The sequence below is a fragment of the Anser anser genome (genome assembly GCF_964211835.1).
Source record: "Anser anser genome assembly, chromosome: 3".
NCBI lineage: Eukaryota > Metazoa > Chordata > Aves > Anseriformes > Anatidae > Anser > Anser anser.
This window is the reverse complement of record NC_139722.1, coordinates 50373910-50393465: the sequence shown is the minus strand read 5'-3', so window position 1 is coordinate 50393465 and position 19556 is coordinate 50373910. Positions and strand designations below refer to the sequence as shown.

The window sequence follows — 19556 nt, the reverse complement described above, 5'->3', positions numbered from 1 at the left end:
TTTGACACCACATTTTTCACATACATGCTTATGTGGGAAGTGCCAGCCATGCCCTGCTCTTTTTCTAGAGGGAGGAGCTGATCAGTGCTTCCACGCTGGGCATGACCACTTGGTTAAGATTTACTTTGAAAATGGTCCATGGCTTTTAGCTAGAGCTTCTCATAGTTCAATAGTTATGCAACCTTGAAGCACTACCATTTGCCTTGCAGGATTTTTTATTCTTAATTTTAGCTTTGTCTCCTCCTTCTCCTTCTCCTCCTTCTCCTCCTCCTCCTCCTCCTCCTCCTCCTCCTCCTCCTCCTCCTCCTCCTCCTCCTCCTCCTCCTCCTCCTCCTCCTCCTCCTCCTCATTTCAAAATGCAGGGAGGAAGAATAGTCTGGAGAGTGCTGTCAGGACGTCTTTCTTCAGGCACAAGGGTGTGCCTCACCTGAGGTCCTAACACCAAGCTTGTCCACTCCGTGAGTGTCCCTCTGGCAGTGAGCACCCGTCGCTACGGTTGGTGTTACTGTGACTTCTTATGTTCAACCAAAGTATTGTTTTCGCTATGAAGCTACGTCTCCACCACATGGATATTTGCAAGACCAGGGAAAGCTTTCAGGCCCTAAGAACATCTTGGGTGTTTCAGAGATGTGGAGCCGCCCCACTCAGTGCATGGACATGAACCCAGGAAGAGCTGCTTTTTGGTAGCTCCCCAGTGGCTTAGCAACCCAAGGCCTGATTGTAAAAAACGATGCAGCCATTCCAGGACATACAAGCTTCGTTAAACGTTGATGCAATGTTGTTTCTCAAAACAGTAAAGAGCTTTTGGAAAAGCTGCCCTGAAGTACCTTTCTGCTGAGTCAGTGGTGAAATCAAGATGCAAACTACAAATCGTGCTCTGGCAGAAGAAGTATTTCAGGATTTAAGGATTTCGTCTGATACTAAAAAAAAATATTACATCTGTCTCTAGACATGTTATAATCCTGCTACAATAATCCTTAAACAAATATTTATCTATTTCAATCAGGAAGCTGTAGCAGCTGTAAAATTATGAATAGAAATACATTTGAAAGTCTCGCTCATTTGGTTAACAACAGCACAAGGGTTTATGGCTACCCTGGTGTCAACGGCTGCACTGGATGTGAATAAGCTCAATAAATATGAGGCTCTGACTTGCTCTCAGCTGCACTGTTACAAATCCAAACGATTTCCCTGCTAGCAGAGGAGTGATTTCATATTATTGTGCTACTAACATCCATATAAGTAGCATTGATGTTGTTATACCAGGTAGCTAGGATTAAAAATGTGCCTCCTACGGTTTAGGTTATAATTACGTACTTGATTTCTAAGTGGGATCTAGTTCAGTGTAATTAAGAGTTATCAGCGTTATCTCACCTAGTGTTTCCTTGCAGATTTTTAGAAACTTGGTAGAAACAGGCTTCCCTTTAAATTATTTACAAGGATTTGGTCCAGAACATGGAGGCAGAAAGGGCCATTATCTTTCTAACTGAGAGAAAAAAATGGCATTACTCAGTTTTAGCAAGAAAACTGATTGCTGAGATGTTTCAACACTCACTGCCTCTTTTTATCATCCTCATGGCATCTGGGAAAACTGGTAAGCTCAGCCACCAGATATGTTTCCTATCAGATGTCCCCAGCGTTTCCTGCGAAGTGACTGCGCTTGAAAAGATAGCCAAGAACTGTGGATAGGCACATTAACCCTATCTTCATATGAGGGAAGTCTTGTCAGCAAATGCAAATATTGCTTCTGTTATTTTGACAGGTCCTTTAAATGTGTTGGCAAATTCTGATGAAGATTTTATTTCAAGCAATGTATGGGAATGCTGCTTCTTAGTTGTCTACAAATCACCGTAAGCACTAAAAATAACATGCAATTACTAACCCTGTTAGTGATTAAAATTGACCACACTTGCTTTCCAAACAGAAGGGATGTATTTTTTTCAAGGCAGCTCATTTTCCTCTGCTCCATTTAGATGCTACAGAGCTGAAGGAGAAGAGTCTCTTTGCAGGCACTTCTCTTGGTGCAGGCAGAGAAGCCAGGCTCTGGGGAGGATCTCGGTGCCCGCCTGCCTCCATGCTCAAACAGTTTGCTTTAATATTGACAGGGCACCTCCAAGCCCCTTTAACGACCCCTCTTTTCCACTTGAAATGAAATAGCTGATAGCTTCTCATCCTGTTTTAAACCTTTGGACACCTTCCTCGAGTGCATCAGTTGAATGACACCATTCACCGCTGCTGTAGTTTCAGAATCTGAGCCCTTCAGAGGATAATTGCAGAAAGACCACAGAGAAACAGATATTGGGCTGGGAAAGAGTGCTATCGCACGGGGAGAGGTACCATCTCCCTCAGGCTCGAGCCCTTGGGGGGCTTTGATGCCCTCAGATGCTAAAATGGCTGCCTTTGCCCTTCAGGACCGAATCTATGCATGCTCAAGACAGAAGCACCTTATGGATTGGCACAAGAGTGGGAAGACTTTTCATATTCCAGAATTTCATTCCAAATGACTAACAAAGCCTCTGATAAAGCGCTTAGGCTCAGTGCAGCTCTGTGTGAAGGAAAAGAAGAGGAAGGTGCTCAAAAGCATATTGGGAAGGAGGAGGGTCTCTGAACGTGGTGCTGCCATCTGGAAGCTTTCCCTCAGCCATCTGATTGCCATCTTTCCTGATGATTAACAAGTAGCCTAATTCTTCTAAAGAAAACATGATACAGTTTATAGCTTAATCTGGAATTTTAAAATAACAAAACCTGGTAAACATGGAAAACCCATGGGGAATCTCACAGGAACGTTAGCAGGCCGGCAGGAGTTGTGCTGGAAAAGGGTAGAGGAGAAAGCTGGAACATCACCTGCTTCTGCTGCTCAGGCTTTTGCTCACCCTCACGCTCAAATATTGTCCTCTCTAACTCAGACTGTCCAGTTCTCCATTGTGGAATGGCAGACAGATGACACAAAAACCTCCTGTACCAGCTGAGTCTTGTGTTTTGTCTTGATTTTCATTTTCAGATGAATTGTTTTTGCTGTGCACTTGCATAATCAGGAAATTATGCGGACACACAAAAGGAAACAGAAGAAGAGGGCACTTTGCCAGGGAACGGGCATAGCCTGCTGGAACAGGGACTTCAGTAACATAGCCAAAGCCAAAACCAGCTGAGTTTGTCCCCTCTTTTCTGTGTGCTTGAAATTGATCGTAATTTGATATTTCCCAAAAAAGAAAAAAAGGAAAAGGAAAAAAGAAAAAGAAAAAGAAAAAGAAAAAGAAAAAGAAAAAGAAAAAGAAAAAGAAAAAGAGAAAATCCAGAGCTTCATTATTTTGCTTCTTTCATTTCACAATGCTGCCCATTTTCTCTACCTGAATTGAATCAGCAACAGGAGTTGGGGACTTGATTCTTCCCTTCACCGAAGTTTATGTCAGGGACCTGGGATGATTTGTGTTTGCACACTTGAGAATCTCAGAGAAGCATAAGATGTATCGTTGGTGCACAAAGTCACTCCCGTAGTTTCCTGACTTGCTTGTATTACAGTTGTCAAAATAACAAGTGGTTTGGATTGGTTTTTTTGCAATCAAGTGCTTATGTTAAGCCTTGTGTGCTTTGACGGTATCCTTTGGAAACTTCAGTTGTGTACCCTCTGTGATTTGTTCTGAACAGAAACGATATTTAGTACCTTAAAATAATTGCCTTGGGAGGACTGGAAGTCCCTGAGCATGGGCAGACCTAGTTCAGTCCCTCTCAAGTCAGCCAAACGAATTTAAAAGTAACAGTGGAAGCATGCTAAGTAATTGCCGCTTTCTGCTTGAAATCTCACACAGGCCAGCGTGACGGGCTGTAGGAGGAATACTAAATAAACTGTTAATCCTAAAGGTTTGGCAAGAGCTTTCTGAGCATACCTGCCTCGCTGTGGTCTTGCAACACATAGCAGGAGTCAGCACATCCAGTACAAGACAAACTGGGTCAACTGGGAGAAAAACAACTGCAAAAAAATCAGTGTAAGCCAGTTCATTTCCACTGCAAGATTTAAGAGGCAATTGTGTCAAAGGGAAAGCAAAGTACCCTCATAAAGACAGCGGAAATGCTGTAAGGTTACCGGCTTTGCTAGCATGTTGTCAAAGTTCATGTAGTACTTTCACAGCGGCATTTGTCCAAAGAACAACGAACTGTGGCTAAGCGTGCCATTTTTCCTGCCCCTGATGTCGAGGGGTGGTGGTGTGCCTGCAAGGAGAGACCAGACTGCTGCTTGGTAGGACTTCTGGAAAGTCCGTGCTGCAGCGTTGCCATCTGTGCTGCATCTCTTTGGCACTGTCTTCATCTGCTCCTGCTTTACTTGTACTGCTTCTGTGTGGGAAAACCCATCTGGAGTACTGCTTGATGCGAGTGGCTGCTCCGTATCTCTTAGGAACCGATGGCTGTTGCAACAGGACTTTGCATGAGGTTTTCTATGGGGTTGTGCTTGGACGAAATTGCAGTATTTAGATTTTGGATTTGCTTTCTAGCCATTTGTGGATTTTACCTGCCACGGTTCTGCAGTAAACTTTAAAGATTTAAAGTGTTTACATGGCCAATGTCAGCCTGAGATTGGATTTTCAGGCTTGAGGGATGCCTGGATGTGTCTTTGGAGATTCAGCTGAGCAAGCCTCTTTTTCCTTCGGCTCTTCATAGCCTAAATGCAATCAGTGCAGTGAATACAAACTCGCCAGTGGCATTTTGTACCCCTGATTAGTGTGCGGGGGGGGGAATGATTCTCTAACTGTCTGTAGCAATAGCTTTTGAATCTGCTGGCAAAGTTACCTAACATTTCTGCCTCTAAATGCGAATTATTCATGAGAGCACCTGACATTACCTGGCTGCGTATCTGCGTACAGCCTCTGTCTGATTTTTGTCAAACACACGCAAAATATACCTCTCGTTTCTAGTACCTTTCCTGTAAGAAGGAAGTGCTTTCTCAAACCATTATGCTTCACTGCTCTTCACGACTGTGTTTAAGTCATCTTACATTAGGAAATAAGTAGCTTCTGCTGATGTGCAGAGCGTAATTTCTGCTTGTCTGCTTTGTTAGCCCGGGTGCTCTTTCTCAGCGTACAGCACACACAGTATGCACTCCAGAGCCCCGAGGCGCTTGTGCTTGGCGTCCTTCCTGCTCTGAAATCTGTGCTGCCACATCCTCATTATTGCAGACCACCAACAGACAGGAGCTGGGAGTCCAAAATGCAGCGGTTTAAGACGTAACTGGCACTCGGGTCCAGCCCACCTTTCTGCCAGCAAAGACAGGGCCAACTAATATGAAATCTGTGCCTCAGCCAGCCTGTTTCACAGACCATATATTCGCTGAGGCATCAAGTAGAGGGCCACGAAGCAGACAGCTGGTATTGGTATCATCTTCAGTCACTTCATCTAAATCTGTCAGATCTCTCTCGACTGAGTCCTCGGTTATTTGTGCTGAATAGTTGAAGCTAACATGATATGCTGCCTGCCATGTTTGCTCTGCACTGTTAAGAAACCACAGTGGTTGCCTGTGAGGTCCCGGAGAAACTCCAGCTCTCAGAGCCAGCTCCATATATTGGCATTGCAGCTGCAACAGGAATTTGGTCATTGCCAGCACTCCCAATCTATCAGTTTAACTAATCCATCAGTGGCAACAAAGCTTTCCTCTCTTCAGTTTTCTCACTAAATATATTCACAAGCTAGAAGGCTCTACTTGCATGGCTGATCGCTTGCGTAGCGAAGGACCTAGACTTCCAATTTGTTTTAGTACTAACTTGTTTTGACACATCTCTCCCTGTGTAATGTAATATCCATACGTAAGGGAAGGTCTATGTATATGAGAGTAGCTGCCTACTTGCAGAAGAGAAAAACATCTCATTTGGTGATGTTTGATAGAAAATTTCAAGGATTGGACAATCCATCAGTTTCTTTGGTTCATGGTTCCAATCATTATTTACACTTTCTGCTATGGACATGGACCTGTTTTTCTCATTTCAATAAATCTGGCTTTAACTTTTAACTTCTGGCATATATTATCTCAGTCTCTGATAGCGTAAAGAGCCTCTTGGTACTTGTATGTTTTCCTTACTCAGGTTTAATGCAGCATAACTTTTACTCACTTTTTAACCTCTAACAAGATTACAGAATTAAACTGTGAGCTCGCTTCCCCCTCTTTGGTGGATTTTCCTCCCAATACCTTTTATTTCTGTTCTCCTGTGGATAAAAATCTGTAAGAAGTACAAACCAGCAAAATTTCTCTAGTATGAAGTGCAGAATATTCTAGATGGTACATATTCTAAGGATGCCTTTTTTGTTCCCCAATTAAATATGGATTGGCAGGGAGCAATATTATAACCCTGACAACAGTGCTGTTGCAATCAAATCTGCTGTCTGTGGAGTTCACAAGGCAGAGCTGTCCCTCTCCCGGTCACTTTAATGGTTAGGAGTTGTGCTGAAAACCTTGGAGCACATGGAGCAGGAGAAAATATTGCCCGGACCTTGCCACTAAGCCCTGTGTTCTGTGGAAGATTTCTGATGCTGTGCCCTAGTTAATATGTGATCCCTCCGCTCACAGGAAAGGAGGAAACATATTAAGAGAATAATAATTGAAACAAAATTAGGGACTTGGGATTTTGAGCGTACCATGTTATGTTTAATTGGAACTCTCTTTAGATTCAGATTTTGCTAAAAGATGTATTTCTTAAGATGTCTACCAGACTTCTCTGACTTTTACAAGGAACCCGTGAAGTACTCTGTCTTAAAGATATCACAGAGTTTAGTTTCTGCTTTGCACAGGGGGCAAGGTCTACATGTACTAAAACAATATTCAGATAAATTCTCATTGCCATCTTGCTTTTAGACTAATGGGCTTCTGTCAACCCGAAGAGTTTAGATGGAGTAATGACCCAGAAAGCTCTCCTTGCTTTCCTGCACATTAATCTTTCTTTTCTGAATTTCAGATTTATTTTCAATTATTCAACAAGACTGTTTACTCATGTTGGACCAGTAAAGAAAGTTTCCATGATTTTGTTCATATGCTTTAATCACCTGTACAGCTGAAATGACTCCAGACAAAAAAGTACTGTGGAAGAAGAATTCTTGAAAATATGAAGCTAAAGTAGCACACACTGAAGGGTCATAGATAAACGTATCCTTGCAGATGTCCAGAGCACAACTAGGAGCCACTTGCTTGGCTTTCCTTGGAAGGGAACAGAGGTAGGTAACTTCAAAACAGGAGGGGAGAATGTTATGTTCAAGCTATCATAGGGCTGATTCCAGTGTTTTTGTTTGTTTGGTTTTGTTTGTTTTTCCTTAGTGTGACAAAAACAGGCATCAGAGACCACTCAGGGATGGACTCTACCTGTGTACTTGAGTGCTGGTGGCAATAGTTAGACCACCTGTGTTTCTTACTTGACACAGCTGAAGTTCCTGCGCTCCCTGTAATACCTCATCTGTGGGTTACAAGCCACGTCAGAAGGAGTGGGAAACAGGTGGGTCGGAAATTAGGTAATGAGTTCTTAAATAGAGCTGTGTCTATGGAAAGGTGTTGGTGATGCTACCAGTTATCTACTGGCCACTCCACTTTGGTATTTGGGGTTCAGCTGTAATTTGAAGCTCGGCATGCATGTATGAATGCATCGGAACACGTACAGTAAATCCACATCAGAGGCATGTTCCTCATACACTTTCCGTATTTTGGTGACACTGTAATTTGACTTACAGAAGGGGAGGCCAGGAACAGTCTGTACCAGTAGACACCAGATTTTTCCCAGTGGGAATGACAAACCAAGGGAGATTATTTTGCAAGCCATCTCTTCTCCCATTACGAGTTGCTAAGATCACTTCTTCCTCAAGGATTGTGCAATATTGAATGCCTCTGTTGAACATCAACTTGTTTGCAAGTGCCAGAAATGAGGTTAAACCTGTAACTAAAGTTCTTTTTTTGAGATGAGCCACTGCATATTCCCCTTGTGGGATTAAAAAACCAACATTTTAAACCTCTGGAATATCCTGGATAATGTTGTGATCACCCTCGGTCATCCCATCCCAGTGGTTTCGAGAGATATTATAGGAAAGGGATCACAAGCTCCTTTCAGTTCCTTCTGCTAATAAAATCCCTAATATTCTAAGTAGAGCATGGATGTGAATGGTCTCATTTTGATACCATATTAATTACAGACATCTTCCATTTCTTCTTCAGATGTTCCCTGTATTTTCTGTAGCACGAGAATTTATCACGCAGAAAAAGAGTGAAAGAAAGCTGTGTATTGTCTGTGAACAAAGCCAGTGAAGGACCTCTGTAACTGTTTCTAGGTGGTTCTGGTGAAAAACAACTTGGTGAGGAGTAACAGCAGCTAAAAGCACAGTTACTACTTTGTGTAGCACTGGTGTAATAGGATAGTGGGAAGGCAGCCTTAAAGCATGTAGTGCATCTTCTGAGGCTTGAAAGAAAGGAGGTGAATCTGTGACCACCACGTGTTTAAGAGAGCTGGCATTGCAGACATTACATTAATAACTTTTGGAAATGCAGACATGTGGGAGTTGGTATTAACTTCAATAGGAGTGATTTCCAATTTCCTATCTTTACTCTGATACAGGCAGTAAAGTCATGATATTTGTAAAGACATAGGCATAGAGAGAAATGTGCGGGAATGTCTACGAGAGATTCTGCAGAACTCTGGATCTTTTTAGGTTTAAAAATGGTGCTGAAGGGGACTTCTCTCTTATTTTCCTGCTTGACCTTTACACCGAAAAAAGATCTTCCTGCTGAAACCTAATGAATTTACTTGTTGTAGGAGGCAAGACACTAAAAACAGGCAGAAGAGCAGCAATGCAATATTTAGCCAGAGTGTTTACTATTCGTTGCTGTTTGGTTTTGCAAATAACTATTTAACTAGTGTGGCTCTTCGGAGAAAGAAACACTTTGTGAAAGTACCAGTTCTGCACTCAAGCACGTACCACTTCGACCTGAAAAACATTCTCCAGAGAAAAACAAGGTCGATTAAATTTAATGTTGATATTTTTAAGCTAAAAACAAATACAAAAAATCTTACCGCAAACAAACAAATCAGTCCTTGGACTTACTGGTTCGCGTACCCTAAGGAGGTAGCAGCAGCACACTCCAGGCTCTGTATTTTAAAAACCTTTTGCAGATGCAGAAAGATGTACAGAGAGCTTTGTCAAACAGCGATGCTTCTAAACTTGTGTGAGATGAGGGGCATATACCACAGTAGCTGTGAGGAGGAAGCCTCTCCTGGACCTGTTCTTCAGATTCCTGGCTGCGTAACGTGGTATTTGCTCACTGCTGGTCCGCTCAGGAGCCACTCGGAGCCAAGGGGGCTGACAAACATCTGCTTTTTGTAGGTCTGCACTGGGACAGATTGTCACCACGTAGCACGAACATCTGCTCCGTGCAGAGCAGCAGTTGTGGTGCTTGCTGCGTGCCAGAGCCCCACGAAGCCGAGTCCGGCCAGGCAGTGCTAGCAGCAGTATTTGGGGCACGTTCTGGAAGAGGAAGGTTGGCTTCAAGGGACTTAATAAGAAAATTCTGTGGTTTATTCTGTGGAGCTTTTTCTGCGCTTCCTAAAAAAATAAAATAAAATATGCGTACGGTAAGATGGAACTGATTTGGCTGTTTTTTTCTTTTCTTCCTGTTTTTCAGGAGAGCAGCCCAGTCAGAGCTCACGCAGCCTGCTGGAAATGTGTCTTGCATCCAAGAGCCGCAGGGTCACTCGGCTCCGAAGGAGGCTTTGGAGCGTGGCTGGTCCCTCAGCGCAGGGACCTGGATCTAACCGAGAATGGAAATTAAGTGCTCTGGGGGGGGGGAAAACCTTACTATCTGAAAATGCGAAACCTTACTGTTAGAAAAAAAGCTTACTTAATTGCGTTACGAGTGACAGTCGTGTTACATGGGACCCATATTTTACCTTTATTGAATGATAATAGTGTTTTGCGTCATGTGCCTGTTTCTGACTGCCCCGGGGGGGTTTAGGCACCTCATGGCTTCCTTTACCTCAGCTTGGGTTAAAGGAATCGGGGGGGGGGGGCGGCCGAGGGACGGTTGGCGGCGGGGCGCGACCGTTGGGGCGCGACCGTTGGGCGGGCGCCCCTCAGCCGCCACCTTGCGCGGGGCCGGGCCGAGCCGAGGCGGGGGTGCGGGGGGCCCGGGGCAGGGGCGGCGGCGGGGCGGGGCGGGCCGCGGTGCCCCGCCGGGGCCGGGGCCGGGACCGGGGCCGGGGCCGGGGCCGTGCAGGGGGCGGGGGGCCGGGGCCGGGCCGCTCCCGGTGTCTCCTCAGGGCACCGGCGGGAGCGCGGCGCTGAGGCTCCCGGCTCGCGGCTGTCCCGCCATGGCTCCCGGCTCCGAGCGGCTCTTCGACTCCCTGGGACACTTCGGCAGGTACCGGGGTGGACGGACGGGGACAGACACACACAGACACACTCGTGTGATAAGTGGGGTGATGCACACACAAGCCTAGGTTTGTGAGGTGGGGCGCACGGATGTTGGGGGGTGCGTACTTCTGCAGCCATGGACAGGGCTGGTGTGGGAGACGTGGGGGTGAGGCTCTGGGTAGAGCAGGTGATGGAAAAGAAGTGTTTGACACGGAAATGACACCTCAGCATGGATGACTTGCACGACTGAAAGGCGTATGACCCTCCGTGGGTTCTGTCGCGTGCCGTCCTGATGCACTGATCAGCGTGGATTTTGCAGGTGCGTCCTGCTGGAGCAGACCCTCGTGTCACAGTTCGCCCACGAGTTGAAGCTGTTGAGTTACAGCTTTGTGCTTTCTGGCTCATTCACCAGCGGGCTAGCCCATACCACGGTGTTGATCTGCTCCCCATCAGGGGCAGGCAGCACTCTTCTCAGCAAATCTTTGGAGCTCCTGTTAATGGTAGAGGTGCATACCTGTGCTCCGCAGCAGCGTAGGCTCCTAACATCACGTGCAAGCAGTGTCAGCGGGTACCGATAACCTCTGTAGTTGTTTAGTGTGGAAAGACCTTTTCTTTGCTTAACTGGGATCTCGGTTTAAAATGAAATCTGCCAAGTTGTGATTTACATGCATAGCCATCTGAACAATATCTCATTCATTATCAGTTCTGGGTCAGCAACAAAATATTTTGTTCTGTGTGAGCTAGGAGAGGATTCCTAGCAAACAGTTTATTTTGCTGGTGCAGTCGCTCTTCTGTCTTGCGTGCTGTTTGTGAAAAACAAGCACCTTACTCTGCTGAAATAACTTGAAAGTAGTTACTTCCAGTGAAGTAATTTTCCTAATTGAGATCATTTGAAAACTTTATCTGAAGTACTGATAAAACTGCATTTTGCAATTAAACGGAGAATAATTCTACAACAATAACCTCGCTTTAGGACCTTTCAGTGAACTGCAGACTACCAAAATGCACGCAGCCATGTTATACTTACGGCTGTTCAAGATTTCAAAGACCACACGCTAAAAGTAAACATAACGTGAGCTTACAGTAGATGAACTTATTTTTAAAATGTGGAAAAAAATATCTATTTAGTCCTTCAACACTGCTAGATAAATGTACTACATATAAAACATCTGCTACATATATTCCTAATTGTAACTGAAGTAAGTTCTGATGAGTTTGTATTTATGCATGACTGTGACAGTCACAGGTGATCAATGGTTTCTTCAGTTCCAGCAATTCTCACAAGGCCCACGTAAGCCATGCACTACGCATAGATCTGGTTGATCTGCCACAGCCAGACTGTGAGCAGTCCAAGTATTTGGGGACTGTTCTGATTATCTTAAACTCTGACAGATGCAGTAAAGAATGGCCAGCTGTTTAGATAAATATATATCTGGAGAGAGCATGTATGCATTATATATATAGCTATAATATTATATGTACATAATTACACATACATATAATGTATGAGCCTTCCACTTTGCAGAATTGCCATTCACACGTATACCGGCAACATCTTGCTTTCCATCAGACTCTCCTGCAGAAGTCTCAGTGATGCTGTAATTCTTAGAGGGGTCTCGAGACGTGCACAAACAGGCATGAAAGTGGAACAGCTCCTGTTTCCTTTGCCATTAAAGGAAGACTGTATGCCTGCGTGGAGGGCTGCCCTGGGCTGGCCGCCAGGTGCCCACCCGGCCGCTCTCTCACTGCCACTCCACAGCAAGGCAGGGGGAGAAAATCAGATGAAAAAAGCCGTGGGTTGAGATAAAGGCAGGGAGGCTGCTCACTCACTACTGTCACAGGCAAAACAGATTCCACTTGGGGAAGATTAATTTAATTGATTTCTAATTAAAACAGAATGTGATGGTGAGAAACAAAATTAAAAACTGAAAGGGGGGGCCTTTTGGAGCCAGCTGCAGCTGGCTCTGATCTGACCTGGGGCAGCTCCTGGGCTCTGCTCGCAGAGGCCACCCCTGCAGCTCATCTTTGAATTTGGGCATGAGGAACATCTGTGGCCCATAAATTCAGGACGGTTGTTTTAAACGTTCTTGAGTCTGTCTCTGGAGCGTGGGATCGCTACTCACTGTTGCAGAGGTAAATGAAAAAAAAAAAAGTCCTGTCTGCCTCCAGAGGCCTCATCTCTAATGAGCTGCCGGACCTCAAGGCTCCCGATTTACCTGCATCAAACTGCATCCTTCTCCCAAGCAGCACCTGCTGCCAGGCCGTCCCTGTGGGCTCTCCCTCACTGCCCCACAGCTTCCCCAGCCCCTCTCTGTCCTGTCAAGAAGTGACAGCCGGGCCTTGGGCTGCTGGCACAGCACATTGTGCCCTGCTAGCTCTGCAGGCCTGCAAAGGTAGCGTCTGCTGGGTGGCCTGCAGCAAGCACGCTGCTCCTGGACCTGCCGGCTCCTGGTGGATAACTGGGGACCTGCCCGCACACCATGCTCCTGGGTAAGCCAAAGGGATTGTAAGAAGTTCAGTGGCTTTAGACTACCAGCAGGGCACAGACCTTACTTACCTGGTTGCTTGTGGTCAACAGGCTATGTATTTTGCACCTCTCATCTACACCATCACAAGGTGCTGAGCGGGGACATAACATAATATGGAATAGATGTCTAGAGAAAAATCTGGTGAAGTGCCTCTCACTGCCAGAGGGCAAGGATTTGACTTCCAGTAGCCATGAGGTGCAGTTTACATGGTACAAAGAGCTTCCTCTGTGATTTACAGCTTTCACAGCTTGGCTCTCACTTTAGCTAAACATGGGTGGTGGAAATTGTCAGGGAAAGAGGGGATAATTGGGTGTCACTGACACTATTACCAAGGTTTGTAATGAAATATTTCCAGAATCTTTTAAAAAATTGTCTTTCCTTTCAAACTATCCTTTTTTTTTTTTTTAACAAAATGAAGTTAGCCAGATTTTCAAATATTGGTTTTATAAATGAAGTATTGTACCAGCAGCTAGGCTATTTAACAAATTAGCAATGACTGCTTTTCATCTTTAGTGAAATGTTTGTGCATTTCTTCAGCCTTTAACACCTTCACGTCGTTGCCTTATATGAGCTTGTTGCCCAGTCAGTGGAGCTGCTACAGTTTGGACTTCAGAAGCAACCCCTACCAGGATTAGCACTGGGGAAAGGAGAGAAGCAGGACAGGGTGCCCACCTGTTCCATCCAGACACGGAGTCCAGGAGAGATGACCACATTTTCCAACAGTTTCAATGTTTTCTGTTAATTGCCCTGGAACTTTTCTAGTGTGCATAAATAGATCGTAGACCATGCTTAGCTCGTAAAAGACTGCCTTGACTTTTGTAGAGATTCTTTCAATGGATGTTTGCAATGCAGTCCCTGCTGGTCAGTGCCATAAAAGCAATGTTTGAACACTTGGTGCTAACACCATTTCTCATCTCTCCACTTTGTAGAGTTCTTCGTTCATTTCTAAAGGCCTTCACTAAACCATCTGTCTTCACATCTCAGAACTTTTCCAGGCTCCTATTTTCAGGCTGATGCCCTTATTCCCTCTCCTGTTTCATAGCTTCCAGCTCTTGTGGAGATCTGATTATGTCTTCTGCAAACCATGGTGTGTACATGATACTTTCAGGAATTTTCCAGGAATTTTTGGGTGTGTATCAAATACCAGAGTCCCAAGTATCTCAGAGAACATGCTCACTCATTTCTTTTCATGAAAAAGAAAAGAAGAATACTTTAAAACAATGATTTTTCAAATTCATGTATTTTATAGATTTCTTGAAAGGTTTTTCCCCAACAGAAATACGTTTTCAAGCTGAGAAGTGTTCCTGCTGCACATGCAAAAATATCACTTTTTCTTTTCCAAGCTAATATGGAGAAGCAGGTAATCATATTCAGCATTTGAAAAGATGATTTGCTTTTACTTTAAAGACAGAAACATTACAAGCATTTTCTGAATACTAATACATTTAGTGTTTAATGCATCCTACGCAATATTGATATTAGTAAACAAAATAATGTGAATTCCTGTTTAAACTTTGAGTAGTTCCCCAAAGGTGATCAAAATACTGGTGGTATAGGTACTGCTTTTGGAAAAACTTTTTTCCCCTACATGCTAGGTACTTTATGCAGTGGACAAATTTATAGCAACATATCTGTCATTCGGTTTTCAAACTGTGTCAGTGGACAGCTGTTTGTGTTTACTGGAATGTGCCAGAGAGAAGAATCTCAAATCTAAGTCCTCCTTTGGCTCCTAGTCAGGGGTGGTGTTTGTCAGAAATGCTTGATAAATGTTCTTCAGCTTTATAACTGTACTATATTATAACATCTGAATCAGCCTGTGCTCGTCTCAGGTGCCCATAGGGTAAAATAAGTGGACTTAGCTCTGCTTCAGTAAGAACTGTTTGGTTTTTTTTTTCATTTTGTTTTGACTTTTTTTTTTTTTTGGTGTCTGGATATTTTGCAAAGCGTACTCGATCCCATTGGTTGCATAGCATCATAATAGCTTTGGAGAAGTGAGACAAGCCATGTGTTTTCACAGAGTAAACTCTAGCAGCTTAAACAAAGCTCTTATTATCTATGCCTGACTAGGCAAAAGTAGAAATATTCTCAGGGCTCAGAACCAAAGATGGATACTGGCAAGTGCCCCTAGGTAATGTGACGATCACTAGCAGTGCTGTCTGCAAGGGGTGCTAAAAACATTTGCTGGGATCCGGGTCATACTGGAGGCAGTCTAGCACAGGATCTGCATAGACAAAACTGTACTGCACCCAAGTGTGCTGGCAACCTCACCCCACCCGTGTCTGGAGTGAAAAAGGGGATTATAACAGTAAATTAAAAGGTAGGTCACAAGAACAGAAAATCGTAGAATCACAAAAGATAGTAAATCGGTTAAGATTTGTAAGCCAGCTGCTGAGATTCAGATTGCACCTCTGAAATGTCGGCAGCCCGCCAGGGTGGCTTCTAGACAAAGCTGTAGCATGGACAGAGTTATGACAGCATGAGGCGATTATCACACGCATCGAGGAGCTGATGATCAGCTGTTTCGTCCCCAAATATTATGGTATGAATAAAAACTAAACATGCAAGGCACTGCACAGTGTGTTCTCTGTAATTTGGTGCGTGATATGTCACTCCTGTGAAAGCTCCATTGCTTCTATAAAAGCTCTGCCAGTAATTTTCTCATAATTGTCATGATTTTCAACTGCACAGAGGTTTTCAAAAGTGGGAAGGACATGTTTTATGAAAGGGCTTACTCACAAGAAGTTTGACCAGTTTACTGTGGGAAGTGAAATGATTCAAGTAGGATATTTAGAGAATTTGTCTAAGGCCCCAGAAACCTTCAGTACATGCCGTGAAATTTTCTGTGCTGCCATCTTGCTGTATGCAATGAGAATGGGACTGAAATATGTACCCAGCTGATGTTTCATTTCAGGTGGCTTGAGGTATTAAGCTATAGTAGCTGAGCAAGAACATGAGATTATCAATTTCTCAGAAATATGGAAAAAATAGCAAGACAGAAAATATCAACTGAGGTCTCTGTTACAAGGGCAAGACTAGAAACAGTGTGAAGACAAATGAGACAGAGATTTATAAGTACTAATGATGATTGATCTGACAGATTGTCCACATACCTGGGGAGAAGTCTCATCTCCTTGAAAAATACTGAAATTACCTAGACAGCTAATTTACACCTTCATATCATGCATTGACAGCCAAATCGTAATGCCTAGCTCACTCAGACCAGGTGTTCTCTGAAGTTCACGTGCAACAAAAAGGTGGTTTGAGGAATCTAGAAGCACGATCCATTGGATCAGAGACTGAACCCTTTCCTCAAGAAAATGTTTTCATTAAGAGGAGAAGCTGGGATTCCTCTTCCTGTTATTTGTAGGCATTACTATTAGCTAGCAGCATCGGAGGTGCAGTGGTGCTGGGACAGGAGTAGAGGCCGCAGCCTGGAGAACAGATGGAAAAGGCCGGTAAGACAGCAGGAAACAGAATACAAAAAGATGCTTCAGAAAACTGGGAGTAATTTGCTGCTCTACGGAGAGCAGTCAGCACCACGCTTTGGATGGGGCTCAGTGTCACTTCAATGTCTTGTCTCCATGGATGGATGTAGCCTGGCCTTTTCCAGCCACGTTGCAACCTTCTCCTCTCTAAGCTGTGAAGGAGATTTGGAAGGATCTAGGTTCCCACCTGATCCATCCGTGTAAGTCTGTGCTAGCTGTACAGGGAAGTTAGCTGTTCAAATCAAGGCTCAATAGAGTAAATAAAATAAAGTTAGTGAGCTCATCTCACTGACTTTACAGGTGTACAGTGTAAACTTCAGACACCTGCATTAGTCACCTTGTCAAGGGGGAGAATACCCTTTAAGGGCATAATTCATCTGTCTCACTTTCAGTGAGTGCTTTAGGACAGGATGTATGCTGCACCTTGATTTGTCTGTGCTTCCTCATTGAGTGAAAAGGGGATCTAGAGAATTACAGATGTATTTGGATTGCACACTGTATACCGTATATTGCATCCAAGTGTACAGTATACATCCAGATTCTTCACTTTCAACTTATATTAACTAACTAAGGCTTAGCTAGGAGGTTGGGATGTGGGAGATGCTTCTGGCAGCACGCTTTCTGCGTCGCAGTATTAGCCAACATCTTTCTCTCAAGACAACTCAAAGCAGGTACCCTGAGCTCTGCTGAATGTCAGATACCAGAAAACTGTCAGGTATGCGACTGTACGGCTGTTACAGTGCTTGCCACCTTGTTGGCATTCCATCAGCAATACCTGCTGTCAGTTCCTTGAATACAGGTAATTCCAGGAAAGATTGATTTTGGCCAGAGATTGATTTGAGAGCATTAAGATCAGAGCAAAGAGGTCAAGCCAATTCTGAAAACACTGGAGCCCTGAAAAGATGGAAAGTGAGGAATCAAAACCTGCAACTGACTTCATGGAAAGGAAAAAAAGGAAGATGAATACAGCCATTTAAAACTTACAAAGTAGGCAAAAATACATTTTTTTAACTCTTAAATTGCTAATAGATCTTTGTGTCCTTGGTGAAAAGTTAGAAAATACTACTGATACTATTCATTTAGCCTTTGCTCAATAAGTAAATGTTACCGTATCTATGAAGTAGTATTTCATTTGAATGTCTGTCTAGTACTAGAGAGAAAGTCAAATATGAAAGGTGGAAAATAAGCAATAAGATAAGCAATATCCAAAAGCATTTTCTGACACAAAGCTACTGAATATATGGTGAAATTATACAGATGAGACCACATTTCATTAAAATAACTTTTGTTCATGTCTCAGACTCCAAAACAAATTACCATTTGGATTTTTTTCTGCTGTTTAGATCTTTGGAACTGGCTTAGGTCAGCAGAGCTGGGAATTACCAAGAAACTTGTTTCAGCTCCACCCTTCTGAGAGAGAATTTGTGTTTGGTCCAGGGTCAGAGCAATTGGAACCTCCTGTCGCTGACACTTGCGTTTTAGGCTCCTTGGAGAACCGCAGTCCTCTGTAGATCGGTGGAGCTGAGTGAGCTCTGTTTGGTCTCTGTTCTGAACGGATGCGGATGGTACAAAACCAGATCTGTGCAGAAGAGTCCTGGCAGGTCTGAGCAGAATACAGCTTTTTTATTGGATTCTTTTGGAGAATGGGAGCCCCATGTATTTCTTATAAATATTTATGTAAGGTTTGAAAACAGCATTATTCCAGATCACTCCCTTTTACCATAAGAGAAAGACTCAAAGAAAGCACCTGACTCCACCGTGGAGGTATAAGCAGATAAAAGAACACTGCAGAATATGTTTAGTAAGATGTTAAAGTGCATTCTTGGCCTTGGAAACAGTGAAATCTATCATCTGGATTTCTTTGTTTTTAAGTTAAATTAATTTTTAGAGTTTAATGAGAAAGGTGGTAGAATCATTTTCCTCGAATGACAGGAAATAGAAATGTTGTCTGCTTTCCATGAAGAAATCAAGAACAGTATAGAAGAAATCAGTCTGTTGGTGATGGAAGAGACAAATGACCGATAAAACTAATGAAAATATCTTTTCTTCGGAAAGATCAATAATGCTGTTAAGATTTTGACTTTTCTTCTTTGGAGAGGTTGTGAAAAAGCTCTCTGTCTAATTAAAATGAAAGGCAGTATTTCAAATATCCAAAATCTATTAAATCGACTTTTGACATTTCATAATATTGTATATACTCGACGATGTAAATATCTCAGAAGAGAGAAAGCAGAAATACATTTCTTGTCCTGTGAAGTCACAGTTAGGTTAGGTGAACCAATATCCAACAGTGAAACTGGAAGGGGTCTAAGGAAATAAGAACTGGACAGAAGTTCATGACCAGGCTGCTAGGCGAAACAAAACAAACTGAAAACTCCCCAGTGGGAATTAATCATTTAATTGTGTCTTGTTATGGGGCAGATTCCCATGACCATTCAGGGAAAAGCGGTTGAGGACTTCTAATCAGAGTGGGCTGCACATTTACAGTGAGTAGGGGCAGTTTGGAGGGAAGGTGAGCTGTGAGCCTGCAAAAGTAGCTGACTGTCCTCTTGAGCTCAGAAACCTTCTTTAATGTAGGTGTAGAGATAACCTGGCTTTTCTTGGAGAAGATAGCCCGTTGGGGATAATAACCTGGCTGAGAAGTAGGAACATGGGTGGGATGGACCATCTGACCTTGGAAGAGCCAAGAGACAAGTTTAACAAAGTATGTAGACCGTATCACAGTGTAGATTGCTCTGACTCCCTTTCTTCAAGTTGTAGAATTACATATGTAGAATTATATGCATGGAGAATTGCAACTTGCTGTGTTGTCTTTGGCAGCAAAGAATCTCCGGCTGAAATTGATTTGCTTTTCCTTAAGCAATACTTTGATTTATATGTTGTCTCAAATTTTACAAGGCACTGTATTATCTAGCACTTAATTTCTGCAGTGTAACTAATAACATCTGAAGTGATTCTACTTGTGAAATATTCCTAAAAAGATATTAGACATTAAATGTACCTGCTTTAGCTCTTCTGTTTTGCTCTTGATGACGACTTACTGTGTTGAAAGTCACAATTAACACCATAACGCTGTAAAAGTTTCAAAGGGAGCCAGGGATAGTAAAATGCCCCATTACCCAGGTGATACAAGGCTTTATGCAGTCCACAGAAATGGCCTAGGTCATCTTAATAATAT

General features: G+C 43.4%; 1 protein-coding gene and 1 long non-coding RNA gene across 10 annotated transcripts in view; both read left to right on the top strand.

The window, feature by feature from the left end:
- The first annotated feature begins 371 nt into the window (after positions 1-371).
- LOC310897153 lies at positions 372-9927 on the top strand. Of its 2 annotated transcripts, XR_014582103.1 has the most exons (4): positions 372-4234; positions 6936-7191; positions 7292-7466; positions 9638-9927. It is a non-coding gene; the product is annotated as an uncharacterized lncRNA (long non-coding RNA). The 2 variants fall into 2 exon arrangements; XR_014582104.1 differs by lacking the exons at positions 372-4234; positions 6936-7191; positions 7292-7466 and adding an exon at positions 8983-9493.
- A 252-nt stretch (positions 9928-10179) lies between these two features.
- Positions 10180-19556, top strand: part of SLC22A16 (solute carrier family 22 member 16) — a 33360-nt gene continuing 23983 nt past the window's right edge. The window contains exon 1 of one of the 8 annotated variants that reach the window (XM_083830427.1): positions 10180-10372. In XM_083830427.1, the coding sequence (XP_083686553.1) occupies positions 10323-10372 (50 nt within the window). In that variant the 5' untranslated portion in view covers positions 10180-10322. Of the gene's footprint in view, positions 10373-10428; positions 10452-10497; positions 10685-10719; positions 12856-19556 lie in introns of those variants that run through there. The other 7 variants (XM_083830431.1, XM_083830428.1, XM_083830429.1 and 4 more) reach the window with 7 other exon arrangements.